A 26,924-nucleotide genomic window follows, 5' to 3' on the forward strand; every position below is an offset into this window, starting at 1 on the left:
CTTTTTTTTCTTTCTAGATCCACCAACATCATGGGATGTACAGAATTACAAGAAAACAGTTTTCCTTATTTCAGCATTATGTTAACATGTTATATATTTGTAAATAAATTATAGTAATAATAATAGCAATCATAATATCCTTTAATGCAGCTGAGGCTTGGTAATTTGTTTTTCAGGGCGATTATAGATATACACGAGAAGGAAAATGCCCTAGATATAGTTACTGAAGAAAGAACCTACCACATTGTGGCAGAGACTCCAGAGGAGGCAAGGTATTTACTACACGGTTTATAGACTCTTATAAAAAAAAGAGTTCCAGCACTATTATTAACTAATTTATTTATTTTTACTTTTTTGGACTAAGACCTAGAAAAAGAAGTAGAACACTAGATTTATAATATAAAATATTTATTCCTTTTCTAGGTACTACTCCTAGAAATACAGAATATTTGAATATACTTTAGTTAAAAATTCATGCAGGATATATAAATATATTGTGTTTTTAAATCCTTCATGCTCTAATGAGATATATTTTATTAAGCTTTTTTCATACTTTATGACCACACTTGTTTAGGTTCTTCAGACATACTTTTATTTTATTTTTTTGTCATTCTATAACTCCTATGCAGTGAAATCAAATGTTAGATGAAGCTACAGGAACACACTGAAGCCTCGGTGTACTTATCGTATTCATTATTTTATCTGGCAAATAACTCTATTGTAAGAAAAATCTCTTCCATGTGGTTCCCTAGGAACTGGTTTGAAAAATTGTGAGTTAGCTCTCCAAATATTAGTGAATAAGTTTCTGATGAGAGAGAGATGTCTAACAGGAGAGTCCTCTTGGCTCCTAATGTGTGTAAGACCGTGATTCATAGCTAAGGTGCCTAGACAAATTGTGGTGCCGTAGAACATTGATTCTTGCACAAGTAATCCAGAAAATGGTCATTACAAATAGTTTAAAAAGTAAAACATTATGCTAAATATTAATTGGGGCTGATTTTTAGCATGCAGTAAGTAGTAATAATCAACATTAGTCTGATTTTTGCATTTTTTCACCTTTTGTGTAAACTGTTAAAGACATCCTGAGGTGCCACTATCGTTTTAAAAGTGAGTCGGGTGGTATAAAAAAAAACTTATGTAGACTATTGTTTTAATTTTAGCGGTTGGTTCAATGTCCTCAGCAGAGTTCACAGCGCAACATCCCAACAGCTGCGTGATATGAGGGATGAACAGGCTAACCCAAAGAATGCTGTGGTAAGTGGCTGTGTGACTCACACTATCTATGGAGCTATTCCCAGCAGGCTGAGGGTAATTGCTTCTCAAACTTTTTATTCAGTTATCTGTATAAGGCTTAGTCACTACTTTTTTGCTTTTCTTTTTAAAGGGAACGCTGGATGTAGGGCTCATTGACTCCGTGTGTGCTTCTGATTGTCCTGACAGGTAAAGGGAACATTTTCTCACTTTCCTGCAATGTTTAACCTGATGTTCAATGAACTTTTGTGTTATAAGCTTTCTTCATTATTCTCCCTAATAATTCGTCTGTGTCTGTCTTTTTATGTATCTGAGTTTTCTAAGATTTCTTTGTATGTCATGTAAAATGCATTTCTGTCACAATTTACAAAGTAAAGAAACCAGAAATAGGAAACATTGTAGTGCATTAATAATTACATTCTGTTTGGTTGTCCTGTTTAACCTTAAATTGTCAGATGTGGGCAACAGTGTAGTAACATTTCTGTCTTCTAAAGGCCAAATTCCTTTGTGATAATTACGGCCAATCGTGTGATTCACTGCAACACGGACATAGCAGAGGAAATGCACCACTGGATCTCTCTATTGCAGAAACCTCGAGGGGAGGCCAAGGTTGATGGACAGGAGTTCCTAGTGAGAGGTAACCATGCTGTAAATGCTGCACATTATAACACTGACACCATCTAATCAACAGTGCCAAACTCTAGTTCTTGAAGGCAAAAGAAACCCTACTTTTTTATGTCTTGTATACATCGCTTTAGCTAAACTTAAATTGATTGGATAGAGCATAACATTTTAAAAATCTTTCCAATTTACTACTTTAATTCATTTTTCTAATTGGTCTTGCTATCCTTTGTTAAAGAGTAATCACAGGTGAGCTCAGGAGTGTGCCTGTATCTTAGGCCATCTGGTAGCAGTGTTTGCAACATTGTTTATGTTACACAAAGTTGCAAACACTGCTGTCATAGACTGCTATAGACATGTGCACTTTCCTAAGTTCCTATCAGCCAACCTAGGTTTAGTCTATTCAAAGAATACCAAAAAGCAAATTTAATAATAGAAGTAAATTGGAAAGTTGTTTAAAATTTGCATGCTCTATCTGAGTCATGAAAGTTAATTTTTTAATTTACTGTCCCTTTAAAGGAAATAGGAATTTTTGAATGACCTTCAAGTTTATCAAATCTAAAACACACACTATTTTTTCTGCTATTAAGAAATTCACTAGAATAATGATTTCTAAAATATAGCAAAAGATCATTATCATGTTGTGGTGTAGTTGGTTTTAATTTTCAGGCACTTCATATTAATATATAGTTTTAGCTAACGCTGCTTTTTTTCCCAGCGCACCCTTTAAACAACGCTGGTATTGAGAGTTGTCTGAGTGGCTGCGTTAGGCTCAGAAAAGGGAGCGTTGAGCATAATTTAGCTCCACTTCAACTATCAATACCAGCGTTGCTTACGGTAGCGGTAAGCTGGCAAAACGTGCTTGTGCACGATATCCCCATAGGAAACAATGGGGCTGAGCTGGCTGAAAAAAAACCTAACACCTGCAAAAAAGCAGCGTTCAGCTCCTAACGCAGCCCCATTGTTTCCTATGGGGAAACACTCTCTAAGTCTACACCTAACACCCTAACATGAACCCCGAATCTAAACACCCCTAACCTTACACTTATTAACCCCTAATAACGTCGCCGCAACCTAACTACAAGTATTAACCCCTAATCTGCCGACCGGACCTCGCCGCCACTATAATAAATGTATTAACCCCTAAACCGCCGCACTCCCACCTCGCAAACACTATAATAAATTTTATTAACCCCTAATCTGCCCTCCCTAACATCACCGCCACCTACCTACAATTATTAACCCCTAATCTCCCGCCCGCAACGTCGCCGCTACTATAATAAATGTATTAACCCCTAAACCTAAGTCTAACCCTAACACCCCCCTAACCTAAATATAATTTAAATTAAACAAAATAATATTCCTATTATTCAATAAAGTATTCCTATTTAAAACTACATACTTACCTAGAAAATAAACCCTAATATAGCTACAATATAACTAATAATTACATTGTATCTATTTTAGGATTTATATTTATTTTGCAGGCAACTTTGTATTTATTTTAACAAGGTACAATAGCTATTAAATAGTTATTAACTATTTAATAGCTACCTAGTTAAAATAATTACAAAATTACATGTAAAATAAATCCTAACCTAAGTTACAATTAAACCTAACACTACACTATCATTAAATTAATTAAATAAATTACCTACAATTACCTAAACTAAAATACAATTAAATAAACTAATCTATAATACAAAAAAACAAACACTAAATTACAAAAAATAAAAAAATATTACAATAATTTTAATCTAATTACACCTAATCTAAGCCCCCTAATAAAATAAAAAAAATTCCCTACCCTATTCTAAATTATAAAAGTAATCAGCTCTATTACCAGCCCTTAAAAGGGCTTTTTGCGGGGGGCATTGCCCTAAAGTAATCAGCTCTTTTACCTGTAAAAGAAAATACAATACCCCCCAACATTACAACCCACCACCCACATACCCCTATTCTAACCCACCCAAACACCCCTTAAAAAAACCTATCACTAACCCCCTGAAGATCTCCCTACCTTGAGTCGTCTTCACTCAGCCGAGCCGAATTCTTCATCCAATCCGGGCGATGTGGTCCTCCATCCGGTAGAAGTCTTGATCCAAGCGGTGAAGAATAGGTCCTCCATCCGGGCGAAGTCTTGATCCAAGCGGCAAAGAAGAGGTCTTCCATCCGGGCAATGTCTTCTTCCAAGCGGTATCGTCTGTCTTCCGGATCCATCTTCATCCCGCCGATGCGGAACATCCTCCTTCCCCGACGGACTAACGACGAATGAAGGTTCCTTTAAGGAACGTCATCCAAGATGGCGTCCCTCGAATTCTGATTGGCTGATAGGATTCTATCAGCCAATCGGAATTAAGGTAGGAAAAATCTGATTGGCTGATCCAATCTGATTGGCTGATTGAATCAGCCAATCAGATTTTTCCGACCTTAATTCCGATTGGCTGCTAGAATCCTATCAGCCAATCGGAATTCGAGGGACGCCATCTTGGATGACGTCCCTTAAAGGAACCTTAATTCATCGTTAGTCCGTCGGGGAAGGAGGATGTTCCGCGTCGGCGGGATGAAGATGGATCCGGAAGATAGAAGATGCCGCTTGGAAGAAGACATCGCCCGGATGGAAGACCTCTTCTTTGCCGCTTGGATCAAGACTTCATCCGGATGGAGGACCACATCGCCCAGATTGGATGAAGACTTCGGCTCGGCTGAGTGAAGACGACTCAAGGTAGGGAGATCTTCAGGGGGTTAGTGATAGGTTTTTTTAAGGGGTGTTTGGGTGGGTTAGAATAGGGGTATGTGGGTGGTGGGTTGTAATGTTGGGGGGGTATTGTATTTTCTTTTACAGGTAAAAGAGCTGATTACTTTGGGGCAATGCCCCGCAAAAAGCCCTTTTACGGGCTGGTAATAGAGCTGATTACTTTTGTAATTTAGAATAGGGTAGGGAATTTTTTTATTTTGGGGGACTTTTTTATTTTATTAGAGGGCTTAGATTAGGTGTAATTAGATTAAAATTATTGTAATTTTTTTTATTTTTTTGTAATTTAGTGGGTTTTTTTTTTTGTATTATAGATTAGTTTATTTAATTGTATTTTAGTTTAGGTAATTGTAGGTAATTTATTTAATTAATTTAATGATAGTGTAGTGTTAGGTGTATTTGTAACTTAGGTTAGGATTTATTTTACAGGTAATTTTGTAATTATTTTAACTAGGTAGCTATTAAATAGTTATTAACTATTTAATAGCTATTGTACCTAGTTAAAATAAATACAAAGTTGCCTGTAAAATAAATATAAATCCTAAAATAGCTACAATGTAACTAATAGTTATATTGTAGCTATATTAGGGTTTATTTAGTTTTTTAAAGGATTCATTTATTTAATAGTAGGAATATGATTTCGTTTAATTTAAATTATATTTATGTTAGGGGGGTGTTATGGTTAGAGTTAGACTTAGGTTTAGGGGTTAATAACTTTATTTTAGTAGCGGCGACGTTGCGGGCGGGAGATTAGGGGTTAATAATTGTAGTTATGTGGCGGCGATGTTAGGGAGGGCAGATTTAGGGGTTAATAATATTTATTATAGTGTTTGCGAGGCGGGAGTGCAGCGTTTTAGGGGTTAATACATTTATTATAGTGGCGGCGAGGTCCGGTCAGCAGATTAGGGGTTAATACTTGTAGTTAGGTAGCGGCGACATTGGGGGGGGGCAGATTAGGGGTTAATAAATATATAGGTGTCGGCGATGTTAGGGGCAGCAGATTAGGGGTTCATAGGTATAATATAGGTGGCGGCGGTGTCCGGTCGGCAGATTAGGGGTTAAAAATTTTACTTATAGTGGCGGCAATGTGGGGGGGCCTCGGTTTAGGGGTACATAGGTAGTTTATGGGTGTTAGTGTATTTTATAGCACAGTAGTTAAGAGCTTTATATTCTGGCGTTAGCCCATAAAGCTCTTAACTACTGACTTTTTTTGTCGGTAGAAGTCTTGTCGGTAGAGGGTCTACTGCTCACTTCTTCCAAGACTCCAAATACTGGCGTTAGGCAGATCCCATAGAAAAGATAGGATACGCAATTGGCGTAAGGGGATCTGCGGTAGCCTGTAGTCGCGGTAAGGAAGTGAGCGTTAGACCCTTTCCTGGCTGACTCTAAATACCAGCGGGCGGCCAAAAGCAGCGTTAGGACCCCTTAACGCTGCTTTTGACGGCTAACGCAGAACTCTAAATCTAGCCGTAAATGTGTATTACACACTACCATGATCTTTTAAACATAATTGTTATTCTTTAAAATGTTATTTTATGAGATGTTTCCTTCTATGCATTTGGAATTCAGGGGCATGCATCCTTCAATTTTATGTTGGGGTTTTTTTTTTTTTTTTTTTTTATTAATTTTTATTGAGGTGAAACATATTACATGACAATTAAGCAATAATTTGCATGACATACAAATATAAAGCAAATTACAAGGATACTGGAAAAAGTAAGAGAATATAATAGTATTAACGTCCACCAAGGTTCCAGATACAGTCATGCCACTAAAAGAAAGCAAATATTATCTAAGCTTACAGATGAAGAGAAATTTTTCAACCTCCTATTTTCTAATATAGTGAGTCCCCATTAGCATATGATAAAATAAAAACATAACATTTACCCCTAGTGAAACATGGAGGCCGCTCTTGGGCCCCCTGAGATATTAGGAAATTATAGCGGGGGTATTCAGGGGAAGGGAGAACAATAAAATGGGCCACTCTTGGACCCGAGATGTAATTGAAGGAAATATATAATCAACACTTGGGTACATAGGGATATTGAATCGTGCACCCTTAGCTATTTAGTCGCTTGCAGGGATATCACCAAGTAATACAAATATATAGGGAAGGCTGGGTGCGGAGGTAGAGGTATGTCTACTATATATCTACACATGAAATATTTCAAAGGGCCAAATAAACATTATTATGTTGGTAAATTTTAAAGCACTAACGACATCTAGTGGAGAGAACTAACATCTATGTATAGCAGTAAAGTTGTACTATTAATGCAGGGTAGAACATACTAGTTAGACTAGCGATTATATACATACATAAAAAGGGGGAGAATTAAATAAACTTTAAACTTTGTCTGAGAAAAATTGGAACAGGATAGACTCCATTACAGCCATGTGGAGAAAAACCATGGAGGGAAATAGTACTGGTCACAATATGCATATTAAAACACTGACAGATAGGTGCGTGCAGTAACATAAACGCACAGTCTAACCAGAGGCAGAGAATATATCGAGAGAGACAGACCAAACTCCCTATTTTGGAGCAGTACAGATATCCAAAGGAATATGTAAAAACCACTCTCCCCAAAAGTTACCTAACATCCTACCCATCAGATAAGCGTGAAAGCGGGTAGCACCAGTTCAAAAAGTGCAGCACACAGGCGGCCCAAAAATCAATGTGAGAAAGTTCTCTTTCCTTTCCCCATATCGTGCCCAGTCAAATGGCAGGCTCACTAAAGTCTATTAGCCCCCAGGGTCAAAAGGCCGGCAATTGCGAAGTGTGGCTGCATAAACCATGGGCTGATGCCGAGTGCCCTGAAAAGTGTCCCACACTGAAAGTCGGTCCCTCAGTCTCATTCTTACCGGAGGAAGGCGATACAGTGCAGCTGAAAGTCCCGCCGCTAAAGCCAGATGTTCCATTGCAGGGCTCTTCCCAGATTTAGCGGGTGACATCCCGGATTGTTCCTGTAATTCACCCACTGTCACCTTACCCTCACAGTGTTCCACAGGCAGCTTGCTGGCGTCAGTAACAGCATATGCGAGGTGAGCTGTTTCCAGGGGTAGGGATGCAGCACTCACATCAGAGGCGGTCCGCCGTGACCTGGAGACTCTGAGTTGTAGTCCGCACATGTCCATTGCATCCTCTGGGTAGACATCCCCGGCTGGGGGGTTCCAATCAGGTATAATCAAGTGCGGTGCTGCCGCAGTCAGGGCTATAGGTACTGGGCTTGACAAGGCTAGAGTAGGCTCTTGAAAATTTGCAGCTGCATTAGCTTTCTCTACCCAGTCTCCTGGCCGCTTGTGGCGGTGTCCAACTTGTCTCGCCAGCTCACGGAGGCCATCCCACTCGGCATCCCAAGCTTGTAGTAGTCGATCATGGTGGTCATGCAGCAGTCTTGTCACGGCTGCAAGCATCGCCTCAGCGCCTGACGCCATCTTTATTAGATATGTGCTGATGAGGGTAGCACTAAAATCCCCTGTTATCTATCCCGTATAGCAAGGATGGTATTGCATAAGCGTAGACAGTGTTGGTATAAGATGAGATAGGTCTGAATACGAAATGGCAATCTGCAACTGTTTTGGTATTAGTTTGTTCCTTCTGTAAGTAGATCCTTGTCTGTAGTCCTAGTGTAGGACACCGTAACCCCGGCAATGGGGGGGGGTTAGTGTGCGGCAGCCCCGGACCTGTGTTCTGTAAACTCCATGAGATCTGAATTAAAATGGCTTCCAGGCCTGTGAGAGGACCACAACACAGCCGTCTCAGAGAACATAGGCTAGAACAAAGTCAGAACATCAGCTCCTAGGGTATATGCAAACCTGAGTGATATATAAGGTCAGATATATCCAGTCAGTGAAATATTTTGTGGGTTTAAAATAGATAGTCTGCAAAAATCCTTTTAACCTCACGGAGCTTCACAGAGACATGTCTTGCCGCTTTGAGAGCAGGCTCCGCCCCCCATGTTGGGGTTTTTTTATCATTAAAGGGACGTACACTAGATTTTTGTTTTCATAAATGTTTTGTAGATGGTCCATTTATATAGCACATCTTGGGGTGTTTTTGTAAAAATTTATAGTTTTTATATGTGGGGGAGGGGGAGGGGCTGCTCTTCCTTTTTCCTCAGCCCATTTCAGTGTATGTCCCAGCCTAACCTCATCAACCGTGCTTAATTAGGAGCTTCTAAGTAAGTTTTTAAAAGGTGTTGTACAGGATTTTTATATCCGTATCTGTGCATATTCTTTTTTTTTTTGTAGTGTCTATTACATGCAGTTATATTGAAAATTGCTGTATACTGTCCCTTTAATTAAAACATACATTTTGCCCCTAAAGGTTGGCTTCATAAAGAGGTTCAAAGCAGCACTAAGATGGCTTCTTTGAAGCTGAAGAGGCGATGGTTCGTATTGACTCGCAATGCTCTGGATTATTACAAATCATCTGAACGTGTGGCTGCCAAGCTTGGCACACTTGTTCTCAACAGTCTCTGCTCTGTGGTACAGCCGGATGAGAAAACCCATGCAGAAACAGGTACAAATCATACATATTAGAAGAGTGTATAAATGTGTGTGTGTGTGTATGTGTGTGTGTATGTGTGTGTATATGTGTATGTGTGTGTATGTATGCTTGATGTATTTTGCAGCCTCTCTTGTGAAAACTAGAGTATTTACATGATGGTTACAAATATTACCTCTTATGAGTTGGCAGAAGCAGGGGTACTCCAGTACCGATGAGTACCCCCATAAAATAGCTATATATATATATTTATATATATCTATATCATAATATAAATGTATCAGCACTACTAGAGTAATATATATGAGAGTCATTTACAAAATAGTGTTGCCAACATGGATACACTTTTTGTAGTGCATGGTAGTGATAAAGTGTTAAATATTTAACAGTAGAGACAAAAGACCACTATTACCCAACATCAGACTATTACTCATAAAGAATATATTATAACCACAGGTATAAAAGAGAGAGTAAACACTGAAATTATTAGTATTTAATTAAACATTGATAGCATTAGCAACATATTAAACACACAGAATACCGACATAAAGCTACATACGTTTCACCCGTGCCTTTTCACAGAGAAAAAATATCCTGTAGCATATCTGTCTGACCCTGCCCAATGACAGTCCAGCGCCGAAATACCAGGCAATTCTTCTCTGAACAAGAGAAACAACAAACCCCAGATGTAAGTTTCGGCTTTCTGTGGGCCTTGTCAGTGAGGTGCAGTCGCATCTCTCTAGGGACATGTGTGCAAGGAGTCCACGTCTGGTTTCCCCTTTTTTTTTTTTTTTTTTTTTTTAATTAATTTTTATTGAGGTTCCAAGCACAGCATACATGTATATAATAGCAGTTAAGTCAATACAGAAGTTTGTTTCAATGCAGAAAAACCACTATACATTATATAAAATACATATAGCACATGAGAGTGTTGAAAAATTGTGAAAAGAAAACATAAAGCTTGCCAACAAAACTACCTGTATTCTAACTAAAACGAAAGGCCACTTTTGGACCTTGCAGAACTATGGGGGAGAAGATAATTTGCAGAAGACATTTATGATTAAAATGAGACCACTCTTGGGTCTCGACATAAACCTCAGTTTTCTTGTTTTGTGACCTATGAATCTATTATTATATATATCTCCTATGACGATAGTAGGTCTCAATAATAGGTCTTTGGACTAAGTTATAACAGCAAGATTCTATAGGGGTAGATCAACTAGGAGAATATATATTCTTGGGCTTAGAAGAGTATCACATACCATGTTGTATGAAAGAATAACCCATATATTTCAAGCACCATGGGACCTAACGCAACAAACCACTAACTCTTATTCCAGGTTAAACTAAATATATTGTGAAAGCGAGGCGTTTAATGGTAACTGGCATAATAGTAATACAGGTGTAGGGACCAAGGTAAATCTTAATAGAGACAAAGGGTGAATATTCAGAGCCCATTTACATCATCAAAAATCTCCTCTTTTATGACAGGTCTTTGAATATTTCCAGACTGCAGAATAAGATATTGCCCTCTGTATGACCTATAGCAGGGTAGCGTGATGGGATGGGACAGTTCTATATGGTGAATTACAGGAAAAAATTACTAGTTCCAAGCAAGCATAATTGCACATAGTTTTTATACACTATCTATGGTTATGGGAAAACCTAACAGGTGAAACTATAACCGTTATAGGGCACATTTTAACCCAATCATATCACATATACAAACACAATCAATTATACAACCTGTTTCACCAACATAAATACAGTATGTAAATAAATAGAACACATACAGGGACTGCAGAATTATTAGGCAAGTTGTATTTTTGAGGATTAATTTTATTATTGAACAACAACCATGTTCTCAATGAACCCAAAAAACTCATTAATATCAAAGCTGAATAGTTTTGGAAGTAGTTTTTAGTTTGTTTTTAGTTATAGCTATTTTAGGGGGATATCTGTGTGTGCAGGTGACTATTACTGTGCATAATTATTAGGCAACTTAACAAAAAACAAATATATACCCATTTCAATTATTTATTTTTACCAGTGAAACCAATATAACATCTCAACATTCACAAATATACATTTCTGACATTCAAAAACAAAACAAAAACAAATCAGTGACCAATATAGCCACCTTTCTTTGCAAGGACACTCAAAAGCCTGCCATCCATGGATTCTGTCAGTGTTTTGATCTGTTCACCATCAACATTGCGTGCAGCAGCAACCACAGCCTCCCAGACACTGTTCAGAGAGGTGTACTGTTTTCCCTCCTTGTAAATCTCACATTTGATGATGGACCACAGGTTCTCAATGGGGTTCAGATCAGGTGAACAAGGAGGCCATGTCATTAGATTTTCTTCTTTTATACCCTTTCTTGCCAGCCACGCTGTGGAGTACTTGGACGCGTGTGATGGAGCATTGTCCTGCATGAAAATCATGTTTTTCTTGAAGGATGCAGACTTCTTCCTGTACCACTGCTTGAAGAAGGTGTCTTCCAGAAACTGGCAGTAGGACTGGGAGTTGAGCTTGACTCCATCCTCAACCCGAAAAAGGCCCCACAAGCTCATCTTTGATGATACCAGCCCAAACCAGTACTCCACCTCCACCTTGCTGGCGTCTGAGTCGGACTGGAGCTCTCTGCCCTTTACCAATCCAGCCACGGGCCCATCCATCTGGCCCATCAAGACTCACTCTCATTTCATCAGTCCATAAAACCTTAGAAAAATCAGTCTTGAGATATTTCTTGGCCCAGTCTTGACGTTTCAGCTTGTGTGTCTTGTTGAGTGGTGGTCGTCTTTCAGCCTTTCTTACCTTGGCCATGTCTCTGAGTATTGCACACCTTGTGCTTTTGGGCACTCCAGTGATGTTGCAGCTCTGAAATATGGCCAAACTGGTGGCAAGTGGCATCTTGGCAGCTGCACGCTGGACTTTTCTCAGTTCATGGGCAGTTATTTTTCGCCTTGGTTTTTCCACACGCTTCTTGTGACCCTGTTGACTATTTTTAATGAAACGCTTGATTGTTCGATGATCACGCTTCAGAAGCTTTGCAATTTTAAGAGTGCTGCATCCCTCTGCAAGATATCTCACTATTTTTGACTTTTCTGAGCCTGTCAAGCCAAAGTGTCCTTTTCAATAAGCCTTTGCCAGAACGTATTGGGAGTATAGTACCTCCGATATCCTGAGCGTAGAAAGTGTTCTTGATCGCTCTCCATAAGCCTCTATGCGCGTATCTCCAGAGACCTATCCAGCCCCCACAATGGCCTCTTTGAAACAAAGTCTGCTGACCGAACACAGCCAACTTGTCTCCGTGTCTGTTCTGGGTCTTCAGCTTGGGGGATGTCCTCCAGTTAGAGCTCGTGCTGACTCCATAGATAATTAGCCAATATCGCTGAGTACCGTATGCGACCTTTCGAGGCCCTCTAGTTTTACTGGCAGAGGCTTCTGAGGTGGCGGAGCGGCGCCATTTAGCTCAGATATAGTCCCCACGTGCTACTTTTTTCTCTGCGGATAACTCTTTGTAAGGTTTTGGATCACCTCCATTTGTGGGACGAGGCTGCTGGACCCAGTAGGTGTTGGTAATCAGTGGGGATTTTTGCCGTACAAGAATTTCTCCTAATTCAGAGGCATATGCCACCTCACTTGTCAAGGAGACGGGGCCTGCCTCCGGCCCAGCTGTGAGTAGGCAGCATGCGGCAGTTACCACCAGGTTTTCAAAGATGGGCGCCGATCCATTGCTTATAGAGGGTCCATTATCTTGTTTTGTACTGGTTGGGTTCAGATGCAAACAGTGTTTTGGGGGCTCAGGTTCCTTTGCTCGTTCTAAATCCACTGAGTCAGGCTTAGTATCAGCACTATTTCCGTCATATGCCCAAGCTGCTGCCATCTTCTCTTTAAGCTTTAGAAAGTGCTCGTTTAAGAGATTGCATATCTCATCAATTATTATAGCTGCGTCAGGCTCCATACTGTTGTAGTTGTCAGTGTCCACGCAATGCATACCCGGCTTACAAGGTACCGGGGGGGGGGGGTGTTGAGGGCCTCTCACTCTAGTGGCTGCCTTAGGCCTCAACTCTCCGGATCAGTTGTTAAGGGTGATAGTCCCAATTTTGTAATATCATTCAAATCAGCTAGATAAGCAGAGCTTAGTTACCAGGGAAAGGTAAATGGATGATCCTTATAGACATCAATAACAGGCAAATTATTAATGCTTCACTCAGAGCAACTGATATTGCGACCATTCAAGGTGCTGCCCAGAGACACGCCCCCTCCCCTTTTACTCTTAGGGAGACCTAAGAGCAATTTGCATAAATAAGAAAAGAGAGAGACACACTCAGCTGAGACAGAACAAACGCTATAATATCTTTTTGCCTGTTCATTTTCATTGCCACTCAGGGTGCATACTCTTTTAGCACACTATGCCTTTTCACAGAGAAAAAATATCCTGTAGCATATCAGTCTGACCCCGCCCAATGACAGTCCAGTGCAGAAATACCAGTAAATTCTTCTCTGAACAAGAGAAACAACAAACCCCAGACGATCGTTTCGGCCTTCTGTGGGCCTCGTCAGTGAGGTGCAGTTGCATCTCTCTAAGGGCATGTGTGCAAGGAGTCCACGTCTGGTTTCCCCTTTTACTCTTCGGGAGACCTAATAGCAATTTGCATAAATAAGAAAAGAGATGCACTCAGCTGAGACAGAACAAAAGCTAGAATAACTTCAATGCCTGCTCACTTCCAGTGTCACTCAGGGTGCATACTCTTTTAGCACACTATGCTTTTCACAGAGCAAAAATATCCTGTAGCATATCAGTCTGACCCTGCCCAAACGTGGACTCCTTGCACACATGCCCTTAGAGAGATGCAATTGCACCTCACTGACGAGGTCCACAAAAGGCCGAAACGATCGTCTGTGGTTGTTGTTTCTCTTGTTCAGAGAAGAATTGCGCTGGACTGTCATTGGGCAGGGTCAGACTGATATGCTACAGGATATTTTTTCTCTGTGAAAAGGCATAGTGTGCTAAAAGAGTATGCACCATGAGTGGCACTGAAAATGAACAGGCATGGAAGTTATTCTAGCTTTGGTTCTGTCTAAGCTGAGTGCCTCTCTCTCTTTTCATATTTATGCAAATTGCTCTTAGGTCTCCCTAAGAGTAATGGTGGAAACCAGACGTGGACTCCTTGCACACATGCCCTTACGATCATCTGGGGTTGTGGTTTCTTATGTTCAGAGAAGAATTGCCTGGTATTTCGGCACTGGACTGTCATTGGGCAGGGTCAGACTGATATGCCGCAGGATATTTTTTCTCTGTGAAAAGGCATAGTGTGCTTAAAGAGTATGCACCCTGAGTGGCACTGAAAATCAACAGGCATGGAAGTTATTCTAGCTTTTGTTCTGTCTCAGCGGAGTGCGTTCATCTCTCTTTTCATATATATATTGGAACACAGGAGAGCACTCTCACTTTTCAGTTAAACTGCCAGGGTGCTAGTACAGGATAAATAAAAGTAACAAAAACTTGCAATCACTGGTCTTTTAAACTCACTTTTTACTGTGAAAATATAGTGACGTTTCGGGGACAAAACATCCACGAAACGTCACTATATTTTCACAGTAAAAACTGTGTTTAAAAGACCAGCGAGTGCAAGTTTTTGTTATATATATATATATATATATATATATATATATATATATATATATATATCAGTGCTAGATTACACTTTGAAATACAATCAATATTTAATAAAAAATAAAAAATGCAACAATAAAGGTAACACAATCATAAACCATACTAAATATATATGTTTGATATTAACTAAGGTGGCTCATTTTCTTGTAGGTTACTGGAACATTGTGGTCTATGGCCGAAAACATTCATATAGACTCTATACTAAACTGCTAAATGAAGCTATGAGGTGGGCCAATGCAATCCAAGGTGTAATTGATAGCAAGGCTCCAATTCAGACTCCCACACAGCAGTTAATCCGGGATATCAAGGTATTTTACAAATGATGGTTGTTTAGAAGTAATAATCTGGCATAATGTGAGAGGGACGGGGGATATGGTCAGCAAATAACAGCACTTGATAGTTTTCTTTTGTCTATTACCTCCTAACACCTTATATATATAATACACTAAACTTGTATTTGTGTTTAATTTACTATATAAATGTGCATTGAAAGGCTTTGAGAAGTAATAGTACACAAAAAGACTATCAAGTTATGTCATTAGCAGATAATGAACAGTCAAATGTGTTTTGTTTCCTTCTTTTGGGTGTTGCATATTTAATGGTATTTAAAAGGTAGCCACACACATCACAAGTAACAGTTGTTTAATAAAATGTCTTTAGAAGGCTTAGAAATACTGGTGTTTAATTTTACTAATGATGTGCACAGATGTATTAAAAGGTAATACACAAATACTAATAGTCAATCATGGAGGTCATATTTTAAAAATAATAAGTAATACCACATTGTTTGTACCAAGTTCCCGCTGGCAATATAAGGCATACATATCCCCAACATACATAGTTGAGTTTCCAGTTGCGCTCTTTATGATACAAAATAATATATGGTAACTACATTTGAGCAAAGTATTATAATGTAATTAAACATTATGCTTTAAATTCTGGATATTTTACCCTTTATTATTAAAAAAGTTATATTAATTTATTTTCTGAATTTAGCAAATTATTATTTAATGTATTTTTACATACTTTGCAACATGTTTTTATTTTCTATTTGAGTAAGTAACAGTTGTATTTACTGTTTATACTCTACTTGTAATGTCATGGGAATTATGGTTTCTCCACAACATTGAAATGACTAGAATGATCACAAGTCTGTGCACTAATCTGTAAGTTTGCAATTTCTTTATCAGGAAAATAGTCTGAACAGTGAAGCTGTTGAGCAGACCTACAAAAGAAACCCCATCCTGAGATATACCCAGCATGCTCTGCATTCACCCCTACTGCCCTTACCTTATGGAGACGTCAACCTCAATTGTATGTACCTTTTTCATAGTTACATAGGCACAATATTTGAGAAAATTACATTGTGGCATATCTGTTGATCATGAAGAAAGTTTTGCTTATCTTATCTTCTCATCTGATCCCTTTCAAACATTCAGTTCTTCTTTTAGAAGCTTCTTTCCTTCTCTTCCCATTAGTATCTCACTTACTACATCTGTATCTGTCAACAAGGTCTGCAGATTTACCACTCTGGTCATCGCCTCTTTGTATGTTTCAAGAATAAGCATTTACGGCTGCACAGATACACTATATGGCTAAAATGATGTAGGCAGCTGACCATCACACCTATATGAGCTTGTTGGACATCCTGTTCTAAACCCAGGTGCATTAATATGGATTTGGCTCTCCCTTTGTAACTATAAAAGTCACAACTCTTCTGGTAAGGCATTCCACAAGGAAATTTGTGCCCATTCAGCCAAAAGAACATTTGTGAGGTATGGTGCTGATGTTAAAAAAGGTCTATCTCTAAATCGGCATTGCAATTCATCCCAAAGATGTTCAGTGTTGTTAAGGGCAGGACTTTGTGCAGGCCACTTGCGTTCCTTCATACCATGCCTTTGTGGACCTTGCTTTGTAGACAACGGTATAGTCATGTTGGAACAGGAAAGGACCTTCCCCAAACTGTTGTCACGAAGTTGTAAGCACCCAATTGTCTAAAATGTGTTTGTATCCTGTATCATTAAGATTAAATTTTACTAGACCTAAGGGCCCAAGCCCAATCTCTAAAAAACAGCAACAGACTATTATTCCTTCTCCCCCATACTTCACAGTATACTCTATGGCCCATATTTATCAAGCTCCGAACGGAGCTTGAAGGGCCATGTTTCTGGCGAGCCTGCAGGCTCGTCAGAAACACCAGTTATGAAGCAGCGGTCTAAAGACCGCTGCTCCATAACCTGTCCACCTGCTCTGAGCAGGCGGACAGACATCGCCGCAATTCGTACTTGATCGGGTTGCTTGACACCACCCTGCTGGCGGACGATTGGACGCGAGTCTTCTGGGGGCGGCGTTGCACCAGCAGCTCTTGTGAGCTGCTTGTGCAATGCTGAATACGGAGAGCGTATTGCTCTCCGTATTCAGCGAGGTCTGGCGGACCTGATTCGCACTGTCGGATCAGGTCCGCCAGACCTTTGTTAAATAGAGGCTGATGCATTCTGGTAAGAAGCATTCTCCTGGCATCCGCCTCACCCAGATTCCTCCATCCTGAAGTGTGATTTATCACTCCAGAGAACACTGCTCCAGAGTTCAGTGGCAGCGTTATTTACACCACTCCAGTTAATGCTTGGCATTGCACATGCTGATGTGAGGCTTGTGTAGTTTGGCCATGTAAACCCTTTTCATGTACCTCCTTACACACAGTGCTTGTGCTGATGTTACTTCCAGAGACAGTTGGAACTCTATAGTGAGTGATACAACAGATGATAGGTGACTTTTACTCTATACAATCTTCAGCACTCTGCAGCCCGCACTGTGGGTTTGAGTGATCTACCACTTCAGGGCTGGGCTGTTGTGGCTCCTAGACACTTCCACCTCACAATAATATTCAGTTGACCAGGGCAGACATTTCACAGCCTGACTTGTAGCAAAGGTGGTACTAAGCTCTTCAGCATGACCCATTGTACTGCCAATATTAGTCTATGGAGATTTCATGGCTGTGTGCTTGACTTTATGCACCTGATGAAACACCTGAACTCATTAATTAGTAGTAGTATCCTCATACTTTTGGCCATATTAGTGTACCTTTGTTCCCCTTCTGATAATTTATTTGTTAGGTGCTCAGACTCCTTATTTGAGTGAGTGGTGCAATCTCTTTCAAATCTGTGGACTAATAAATAACTGGAAAGAGGGCCTCAAATGAATCATTTGTTTCTAGTCATTAACTTAAAGGGACACTGAACCCAATTTTTTTCTTTCATGATTCAGATAGAGCATGCAATTTTAAGCAACTTTCTAATTTTCTCCTATTATCAATTTTTCTTCGTTCTCTTGCTATCTTTATTTTAAAAGCAGGAATGTAAATCTTAGCAGCCAGCCCATTTTAGGTTCAGCACCATGGATAGCACTTGTTTATTGGAGGCTTACATCTACCTACCAATAAGCAAGCATAACCCAGGGTTTCAACCAAAAATGGGCCAGCTCCTATGCATCACATTGCTGCTTTTTAAATAAAGCTAGCAAGAGAACGAAGAAAAATTGATAATAGGAGTAAATTAGAAAGTTGCTTAAAATTTTATGCTCTATCTGAATCATGAACGAAAAAAATTGGATTCAGTGTCCCTTTAAAAATTCTCTTTTCTCGACATTTTAAGCATTTCCTATTGCAACGGGATGCACATTTTTCCCTTATAGTGTGTAATAGAACAGTTATTCAGAAATTTAGATTTCAGGCACTAACCTCAAATTTAGTGTGAAAGAAATCGTGAGTACAGTGTAAATTAAAAGAATACATTATAAATAATAGTATTCATTATTTTATAATGCAGTTAAAAGTTGAAGGAAAAAATTTTTTTTTTTAGTGCTAAGGTAAAATGTAATATATATTTAATATATATGTTTAAACCAACTAAAACCTTTTTTAACAACCAAACAATCCTGTGTTCCCCTATGGCGTCAGGGGAAGAAATATTTATTCCATTTTCAATAGATTGTTGACATCATTATTAATGATTACCAAACAAAAACAATCTCATAACCTTGAGCGAAAGCATAACAAGAACATTTCACAATAGTTTTTATTTGTTACCTGATTTCTTTTTATTATTTTTTTCTTTTCATTTGAAACTATTCTATTTATTTAATAATAAAAACGATAAAGCAATACATTTAATTTGGAATTACTAGATTTTATTTATATACATCCTAATAAACTATATAGCTGAAAAAGCACGAATAAATGACTTGCCTGTAATACCATAGTTATGACAGTGGCATAAGATTGCTATAGCTAAAGACAAGCCTAATATGGTATTTCCAGCTTGTACCCCCAGAAAATGTACAACCTTACTAAATACCTGCATTTCTTCTCCTTCTCTTTATCCTTTAAAGCACTCTCTCACACATGCACGCATACACACGCATGCACATACGCACACACAGACACACTAAATGTGCGCACACACAAACGCATGCGCACATATACACATACACAAGTGCACACACAAATGCAAACACACACACACACATGAAAACGTGCGCACACACTGGATTTGACAGTTTTGTGTTCTAGCACTGTGCCATTCTTTTAAATTGATTTTCTGCTGCAAAAAGGATATATTCTGTGTTGCAGAATGACATTTTTGTATAAGTTTCCTACAAAGGGGTAAAACACATAAAATCTCTCTTTGGAGGCACAGCACGTGGCCCTGAAAAGGCAATGCGGGTGGAGCTGCTCCTAATTTGCTCATATTCCTCGCCCTCTCAAGGAGCTGCAATGTGCTGCAGGCCCTGAGCTGGATATTGGCTATGTGTTTAATACCGTTGTATTTATTATGCTCAATCTGTGGAACCCTCTTCTTATTTTCTTTGTCTAACCCAGTACATGTAAAAGAGGCTGAGATTTAGAATCAGAAGTATTAATAACAAAACAAGATCAGGCAGGTGCCCTCTAAACCATGTTAGTACTGGAAGTGTAAAACCCATTGTACTTGTGTATGTAAATATAGTATGTATATTAATTGTGTTTATTTCTAACAGGGTAAGTAGATAGTAATCCAATGTTTTGTGTATTTAGCATTTTTTGCATACTGTAGTCAAAATAATTTTGTCTAAAAAAAATCTAAATTCCAGTAACACAACATGTATAAACTAAACAGGAAAAATATCCATTTTATCTAAATTTACTTTTTTCAATAAAATATTAATTAAACTGATGTCGCTCTTTCTGACTTTAGAATTGAAATAATGCGTTAATAAGATACTTGCTTGTTTGTTATTCTTTTTCCTCATGTCTACATGACATTTGCTGCTCACTACATACAATAATCCCCTCTGCTCTTTATTTTCAGTACAAAAGGAGAAGGGTTATACAACTCTGCAAGATGAGGCTGTGCGGATCTTTAACTCTCTTCAGGAGATTGAGACTGTTCCTGACCCTGTTCCTATAATCCAGGGCATCCTGCAGACCTGTCAAGATCTGAAGCCGCTGCGTGATGAGGTGTACTGTCAACTCATCAAACAGACAAATAATGTCCCCCAACCGAACAGTGCTGGCAACCTGCGTCACTGGCAACTTCTTGCCTGTATGAGTTGCACCTTCTTGCCTGGAAGGGAGATTTTGCGATATCTCAAGTTCCATCTCAAACGGTGAGGAGAATTTATTAGGTATAGATTATTGTGTCACTCTCTTGGTCACATGATCACTAGAGTGTTACTGGCAATTGTCCTTTATTGCATTTAATTTAATGTATATTTAGTTTTCTACCGAGCTCAACAGTGGTTTTTGATACACTCACATTTAAAGGACGGTAAACACTAAAGGGCAGGTTACAAGTGGAGTGCAATCAATAGCACTGGGTACATTATCTTGCTCTTGGTCTCACTCTAAAAATAAAGCACAATCTGGTATTCAGGTGGATGGTAAAATCTGATAGCCAAAACATCTTAACAGGGCAAAAACGTTTTATTGTTATCATTTATTTGTATAGCGCAGCCAAATTCCGTAGCACTGGTTTTATTGTGCCATATACTTTAAATGGATATTGCAGGGAGCTCTATTAGCGCACTCGTTGCACTCATATTACAAGTGGTGAGTTACGTGTTGCGCTTGAGCAAAATCCAAAATACCAATGTAAAATGTGACTCTTTTTAAAACCTGAAGTAAAGCATTATTATTAATAGTATAGCACAGAACTACATGAAGAATTTCACTACTTGCGCACCATCGGCTAAGCACACGAGCGTTATCCTACATTACTTTTACTGCGCTTCCCCATAGAAGTCTGTAAAACTTTAGACTGAAAATATGAGCCTGAAAATAGATGCGCTACTGAAGTACATATCATGCACCCCCCTAACTTTAGGTACTAGGTTATAATGTATCCGAAGAAGAGATGCTAGTTACATCTGTAAAAACCTAAACACTGAAATGCAATGAAGCTAGATTTCAATATAGCAGCACCCATAAATAGAGGAAGATTTAGACGTTTTACATTTTATTAAGTAGTAAAACTTGGGTTAGAATATCAGCACAGACTGTCACATTACAAAAATGAAATAGTTTAATGAGGAATTAGTGTGTAAAATTAAAGCATAAAATACAAATGGTTAAAACATTGTAACAAAAAAGAGTTAGGGCTAGCTTACATGTGAGGTGCAAACAGTTTTGCCCTAGCCTAATCGTGTTTTTGCAAGCTGTTTTCATTGCGCTCATATTACAAGTGGAGCACTAGCACAATTGTCATTTATGCTTCAGTCTTTACCGCGATCTCAGAGCCATGGTTAACTGTTTTCTGAAACGAAAAACTTGCACAAAAAACTTTAAAAATACATTACAAAGCACAGTTACACTCCTATTAACACTGTCTAATAACAATTATTTAATAAAAACAAAAAAGTTATAAGGGCTCAAGGATTGAGACACATACATAAACATTGCTAAAGATGTATATGTGTGTGTGTGTGTGTACATATATATTAATGTATTTATATCTATGTGTATATTTATTTACAGTCATATATACACATAAAAAAATATATATGTACACATATATAAACATATATATATAAGTGCATTAGAGCCCTTTGCCATTAAGTGGATGAAAACATGATAAAACATATTTATGCAATATTAATCTTTTAATAAAGATTTTAACGATGTATTTACTGTAAATATTTCACATTTGCTAATGCGAATATGCTATGTTTTGTGCGATGGTTTTTTCTCTTGTAAGGTGTATCCAGTCCACGGATCATCCATTACTTGTGGGATATTCTCCTTCCCAACAGGAAGTTGCAAGAGGATCACCCACAGCAGAGCTGCTATATAGCTCCTCCCCTAACTGCCATACCCAGTCATTCTCTTGCAAGCTCTCAACATAGCTGGAGGTAGTAAGAGGAAAGTGGTGTAATATAGTTAGTTTTTTCTTCAATCAAAAGTTTATTGTTTTTAAATGGTACCGGAGTTGTACTATTTTATCTCAGCCAGCATTTAGAAGAAGAATCTGCCTGCGTTTTTCTATGATCTTAGCAGAAGTAACTAAGATCCACTGCTGTTCTCACATATGTCTGAGGAGTGAGTTAACTTCAGAGGGAGAATGGCGTGCAGGTTATCCTGCAATAAGGTATGTGCAGTTTAAGTTTTTATATTGATGGAATTTGCTAGAAAAAAGCTGCTGATACCGGATTAATGTAAGTTAAGCCTAAATACAGTGATTTAATAGCGACTAGTATCAGGCTTGCTATCAGAGGTATATACTCTGATTAATGTGCAATATAAAACGTTTGCTGGCATGTTTAATCGTTTTTATATATGCTTTGGTGATAAAACTTATTGGGGCCTAGTTTTTCCCACATGGCTGGCTTTATTTTTGCCTAGAAACAGTTTCCTGAGGCTTTCCACTGTTGTAATATGAGTGGGAGGGGCCTATTTTAGCGCTTTTTTGCGCAGTTAAAATTACAGACAGAGACATTCAGCTTCCCTCAGCAGTCCCCTGCATGCTTTAGGACATCTCTGAAGGGCTCAAAAGGCTTCAAAAGTCATATATTGAGGAAGGTAAAGCCACAGTGGAGCTGTGGCAGTTGTGACTGTTTAAAAAACGTTTTTTTCAATTTGTTAATTCGTTTTTTGTATTAAGGGGTTAATCATCCATTTGCAAGTGGGTGCAATGCTCTGCTAACTTGTTACATACACTGTAAAAATTTTGTTAGTTTAACTGCCTTTTTTCACTGTTATTTCAAATTTTAGCAAAATTTGTTTCCCTTAAAGGCACAGTAAAGTTTTTTATATTGCTTGTTTAACTTGATGCAAAGTGTTTTCCAAGCTTGCTAGTCTCATTGCTAGTCTGTATAAACATGTCTGACATAGAGGAAACTACTTGTTCATTATGTTTAAAAGCCATGGTGGAACCCCATATGAGTGTGTACTAAATGTTTTGATTTCACTTTAAACAATAAAGATCAGTTTTTATCTTTAAAAAAATTATCACCAGAGGATTCTGGCGAGGGGGAAGTTATGCCGACTAACTCTCTCACGTGTCAGACCCTTTGACTCCCGCTCAAGGGACTCACGCTAAAATGGCGCCAAGTACATCAAAGACGCCCATAGCGATTACTTTGCAGGACATGGCGGCAATCATGGATAATACCCTGTCAGCGGTATTAGCCAGACTGCCTGAATTCAGAGGAAAGCGCGATAGCTCTGGGGTTAGACGTAGTACAGAGCGCGCAGATGCCTTAAGGCCCATGTCTGATACTGCGTCACAATATGCAGAAGCTGAGGAAGGAGAGCTTCAGTCTGTGGGTGACATTTCTGATTCGGGGAAACCTGATTCAGATATTTCTACTTTTAAATTTAAGCTTGAGAACCTCCGTGTATTGCTTGGGGAGGTGTTAGCTGCTCTGAATGACTGTGACACAATTGCAGTACCAGAGAAATTGTGTAGACTGGATAAATACTATGCAGTGCCGGTGTGTACTGATGTTTTTCCAATACCTAAAAGGTTTACAGAAATCATTAATAAGGAGTGGGATAGACTCGGTGTGCCGTTTTCCCCCCCTCCTATTTTTAGAAAAATGTTTCCAATAGATGCCACCACACGGGACTTATGGCAGACGGTCCCTAAGGTGGAGGGAGCAGTTTCTACTTTAGCAAAGCGTATCACTATCCCTGTCGAGGACAGTTGTGCTTTTTCAGATCCAATGGATAAAAAATTAGAAGGTTACCTTAAGAAAATGTTTATTCAACAAGGTTTTATCCTGCAGCCCCTTGCATGCATTGCGCCTGTCACTGCTGCTGCGGCGTTCTGGTTTGAGTCTCTGGAAGAGGCCTTTCAGACAGCTACTCCATTGACTGAAATACTTGACAAGCTTAGAACACTTAAGCTAGCTAATTCTTTTGTTTCTGACGCCATTGTTCATTTGACTAAACTAACGGCTAAGAATTCTGGATTCGCCATCCAGGTGCGTAGGGCGCTATGGCTTAAATCTTGGTCAGCTGACGTGACTTCAAAGTCTAAATTACTTAACATTCCCTTCAAGGGGCAGACCCTATTTGGGCCTGGTTTGAAGGAAATTATTGCTGACATTACTGGAGGTAAGGGTCATACCCTTCCTCAAGACAGGGCCAAATCAAAGGCCAAACAGTCTAATTTTCGTGCCTTTCGAAACTTCAAGGCAGGTGCAGCATCAACTTCCTCTGCTGCAAGACGAGAGGGAACTTTTGCTCAATCCAAGCCGGGCTGGAAACCTAAACAGTCCTGGAACAAAGGCAAGAAGGCCAGAAAGCCTGCTGCTGCCTCTAAGACAGCATGAAGGAACGGCCCCCTATCCGGTAACGGATCTAGTAGGGGGCAGACTTTCTCTCTTCGCCCAGGCGTGGGCAAGAGATGTTCAGGATCCCTGGGCGTTGGAGATCATATCTCAGGGATATCTTCTGGACTTCAAAGCTTCCCCTCCTCAAGGGAGATTTCACCTTTCGAGATTATCTGTAAACCAGATAAAGAAAGAGGCATTCTTACGCTGTGTGCAAGACCTCCTAGTTATGGGAGTGATCTGTCCAGTTCCACAGTCGGGACAGGGTTTTTATTCAAATCTGTTTGTGGTTCCCAAAAAAGAGGTTCCATCGTTCCCAAAAAAGAGGTTCCAGAGTTCCATCGTTCAAAATGGAAACTATTCGGACCATCCTACCTATGATCCAGGAGGGTCAGTACATGACCACAGTGGATTTGAAGGATGTTTACCTTCACATACCGATTCACAAAGATCATCATCGGTTCCTAAGGTTTGCCTTTCTGGACAGGCATTACCAATTTGTGGCTCTTCCCTTCGGGTTAGCTACAGCTCCAAAAATCTTTACAAAGGTTCTGGGATCGCTTCTGGCGGTCCTAAGACCGCAAGGTATATCAGTGGCCCCTTATCTGGACGACATCCTGATACAGGCGTCAAGCTTTCAGATTGCCAAGTCACATACGGACATAGTTCTGGCATTTCTCAGGTCACATGGGTGGAAGGTGAACGAGGAAAAGAGTTCTCTATCCCCACTCACAAGAGTCTCCTTCCTAGGGACTCTGATAGATTCTGTAAAAATGAAGATTTACCTGACAGAATCCAGGTTATTAAAGCTTCTAAAATCTTGCCGTGTTCTTCATTCTATTCCGCGTCCTTCGGTGGCTCAGTGTATGGAAGTAATCGGCTTGATGGTAGCGGCGATGGACATAGTGCCATTTGTGCGCCTACATCTCAGACTGCTGCAACTATGCATGCTCAGTCAGTGGAATGGGGATTACACAGATTTGTCCCCTCTGCTAAATCCGGATCAAGAGACCAGAGATTCTCTTCTGTGGTGGCTATCTCGGGTCCATCTGTCCAAAGGTATGACCTTTCGCAGGCCAGATTGGACAATTGTAACAACAGATGCCTTCTAGGTTGGGGTGCAGTCTGGAACTCCCTGAAGGCTCAGGGATCGTGGACTCAGGAGGAGAAACTCCTCCCAATAAATATTCTGGAGTTAAGAGCAATATTCAATGCTCTTCTAGCTTGGCCTCAGTTAGCAACCCTGAGGTTCATCAGATTTCAGTCGGACAACATCACGACTGTGGCTTACATCAACCATCAAGGGGGAACCAGGAGTTCCCTAGCAATGTTAGAAGTCTCCAAGATAATTCGCTGGGCAGAGACTCACTCTTGCCACCTATCAGCAATCCATATCCCAGGTGTAGAGAACTGGGAGGCGGATTTTCTAAGTTGTCAAACTTTTCATCCGGGGGAGTGGGAACTCCATCCGGAGGTGTTTGCTCAATTGGTTCATTGTTGGGGCAAACCAGAACTGGATCTCATGGCATCTCGCCAGAACGCCAAACTTCCTTGTTACGGATCCAGGTCCAGGGACCCAGATACGGCACTGATAGATGCTCTAGCAGCGCCTTGGTTCTTCAACCTGGCTTATGTGTTTCCACCGTTTCCTCTGCTCCCTCGACTGATTGCCAAAATCAAACAGGAGAGAGCATCAGTGATCTTGATAGCGCCTGCGTGGCCACGCAGGACCTGGTATGCAGACCTAGTGGACATGTCATCCTTTCCACCATGGACCCTGCCTCTGAGACAAGACCTTCTTCTACAAGGTCCTTTCAATCATCCGAATCTAATTTCTCTGAGACTGACTGCATGTAGATTGAACGCTTGATTTTATCAAAGCGTGGCTTCTCCGAGTCAGTCATTGATACCCTTATACAGGCACGAAAGCCTGTCACCAGGAAAATCTACCATAAGATATGGAGTAAATACCTTTTATTGGTGTGAATCCAAGAATTACTCATGGAGTAAGGTTAGGATTCCTAGGATATTGTCCTTTCTCCAAGAGGGTTTGGAAAAAGGATTATCAGCTAGTTCTTTAAAGGGACAGATTTCTGCTCTGTCTATTCTTTTACACAAGCGTCTGGCAGTAGTTCCAGACGTTCAAGCTTTTTGTCAGGCTTTGGTTAGAATTAAGCCTTTGTTTAAACCTGTTGCTCCCCCATGGAGCTTAAACTTGGTTCTTAAAGTTCTTGAAGGGGTTCCGTTTGAACCCCTTCATTCCATTGATATCAAACTTTTATCTTGGAAAGTTCTGTTTT

General features: G+C 39.6%; 1 protein-coding gene across 1 annotated transcript in view; it reads left to right on the forward strand.

Annotated features, from left to right (window-relative positions):
* The window catches only part of LOC128645318 (unconventional myosin-X-like), a 251,366-nt gene that overhangs the window by 208,976 nt on the left and 15,466 nt on the right, over positions 1–26,924 (forward strand). The window contains 8 exon segments of the mRNA XM_053698222.1: positions 177–272; positions 1,161–1,254; positions 1,385–1,440; positions 1,746–1,888; positions 8,955–9,149; positions 14,968–15,125; positions 16,008–16,131; positions 20,163–20,460. Of these exon segments, the coding sequence (XP_053554197.1) occupies positions 177–272; positions 1,161–1,254; positions 1,385–1,440; positions 1,746–1,888; positions 8,955–9,149; positions 14,968–15,125; positions 16,008–16,131; positions 20,163–20,460 (1,164 nt within the window).

This window comes from Bombina bombina, chromosome 1 (genome assembly GCF_027579735.1).
Source record: "Bombina bombina isolate aBomBom1 chromosome 1, aBomBom1.pri, whole genome shotgun sequence".
Lineage (NCBI taxonomy): Eukaryota > Metazoa > Chordata > Amphibia > Anura > Bombinatoridae > Bombina > Bombina bombina.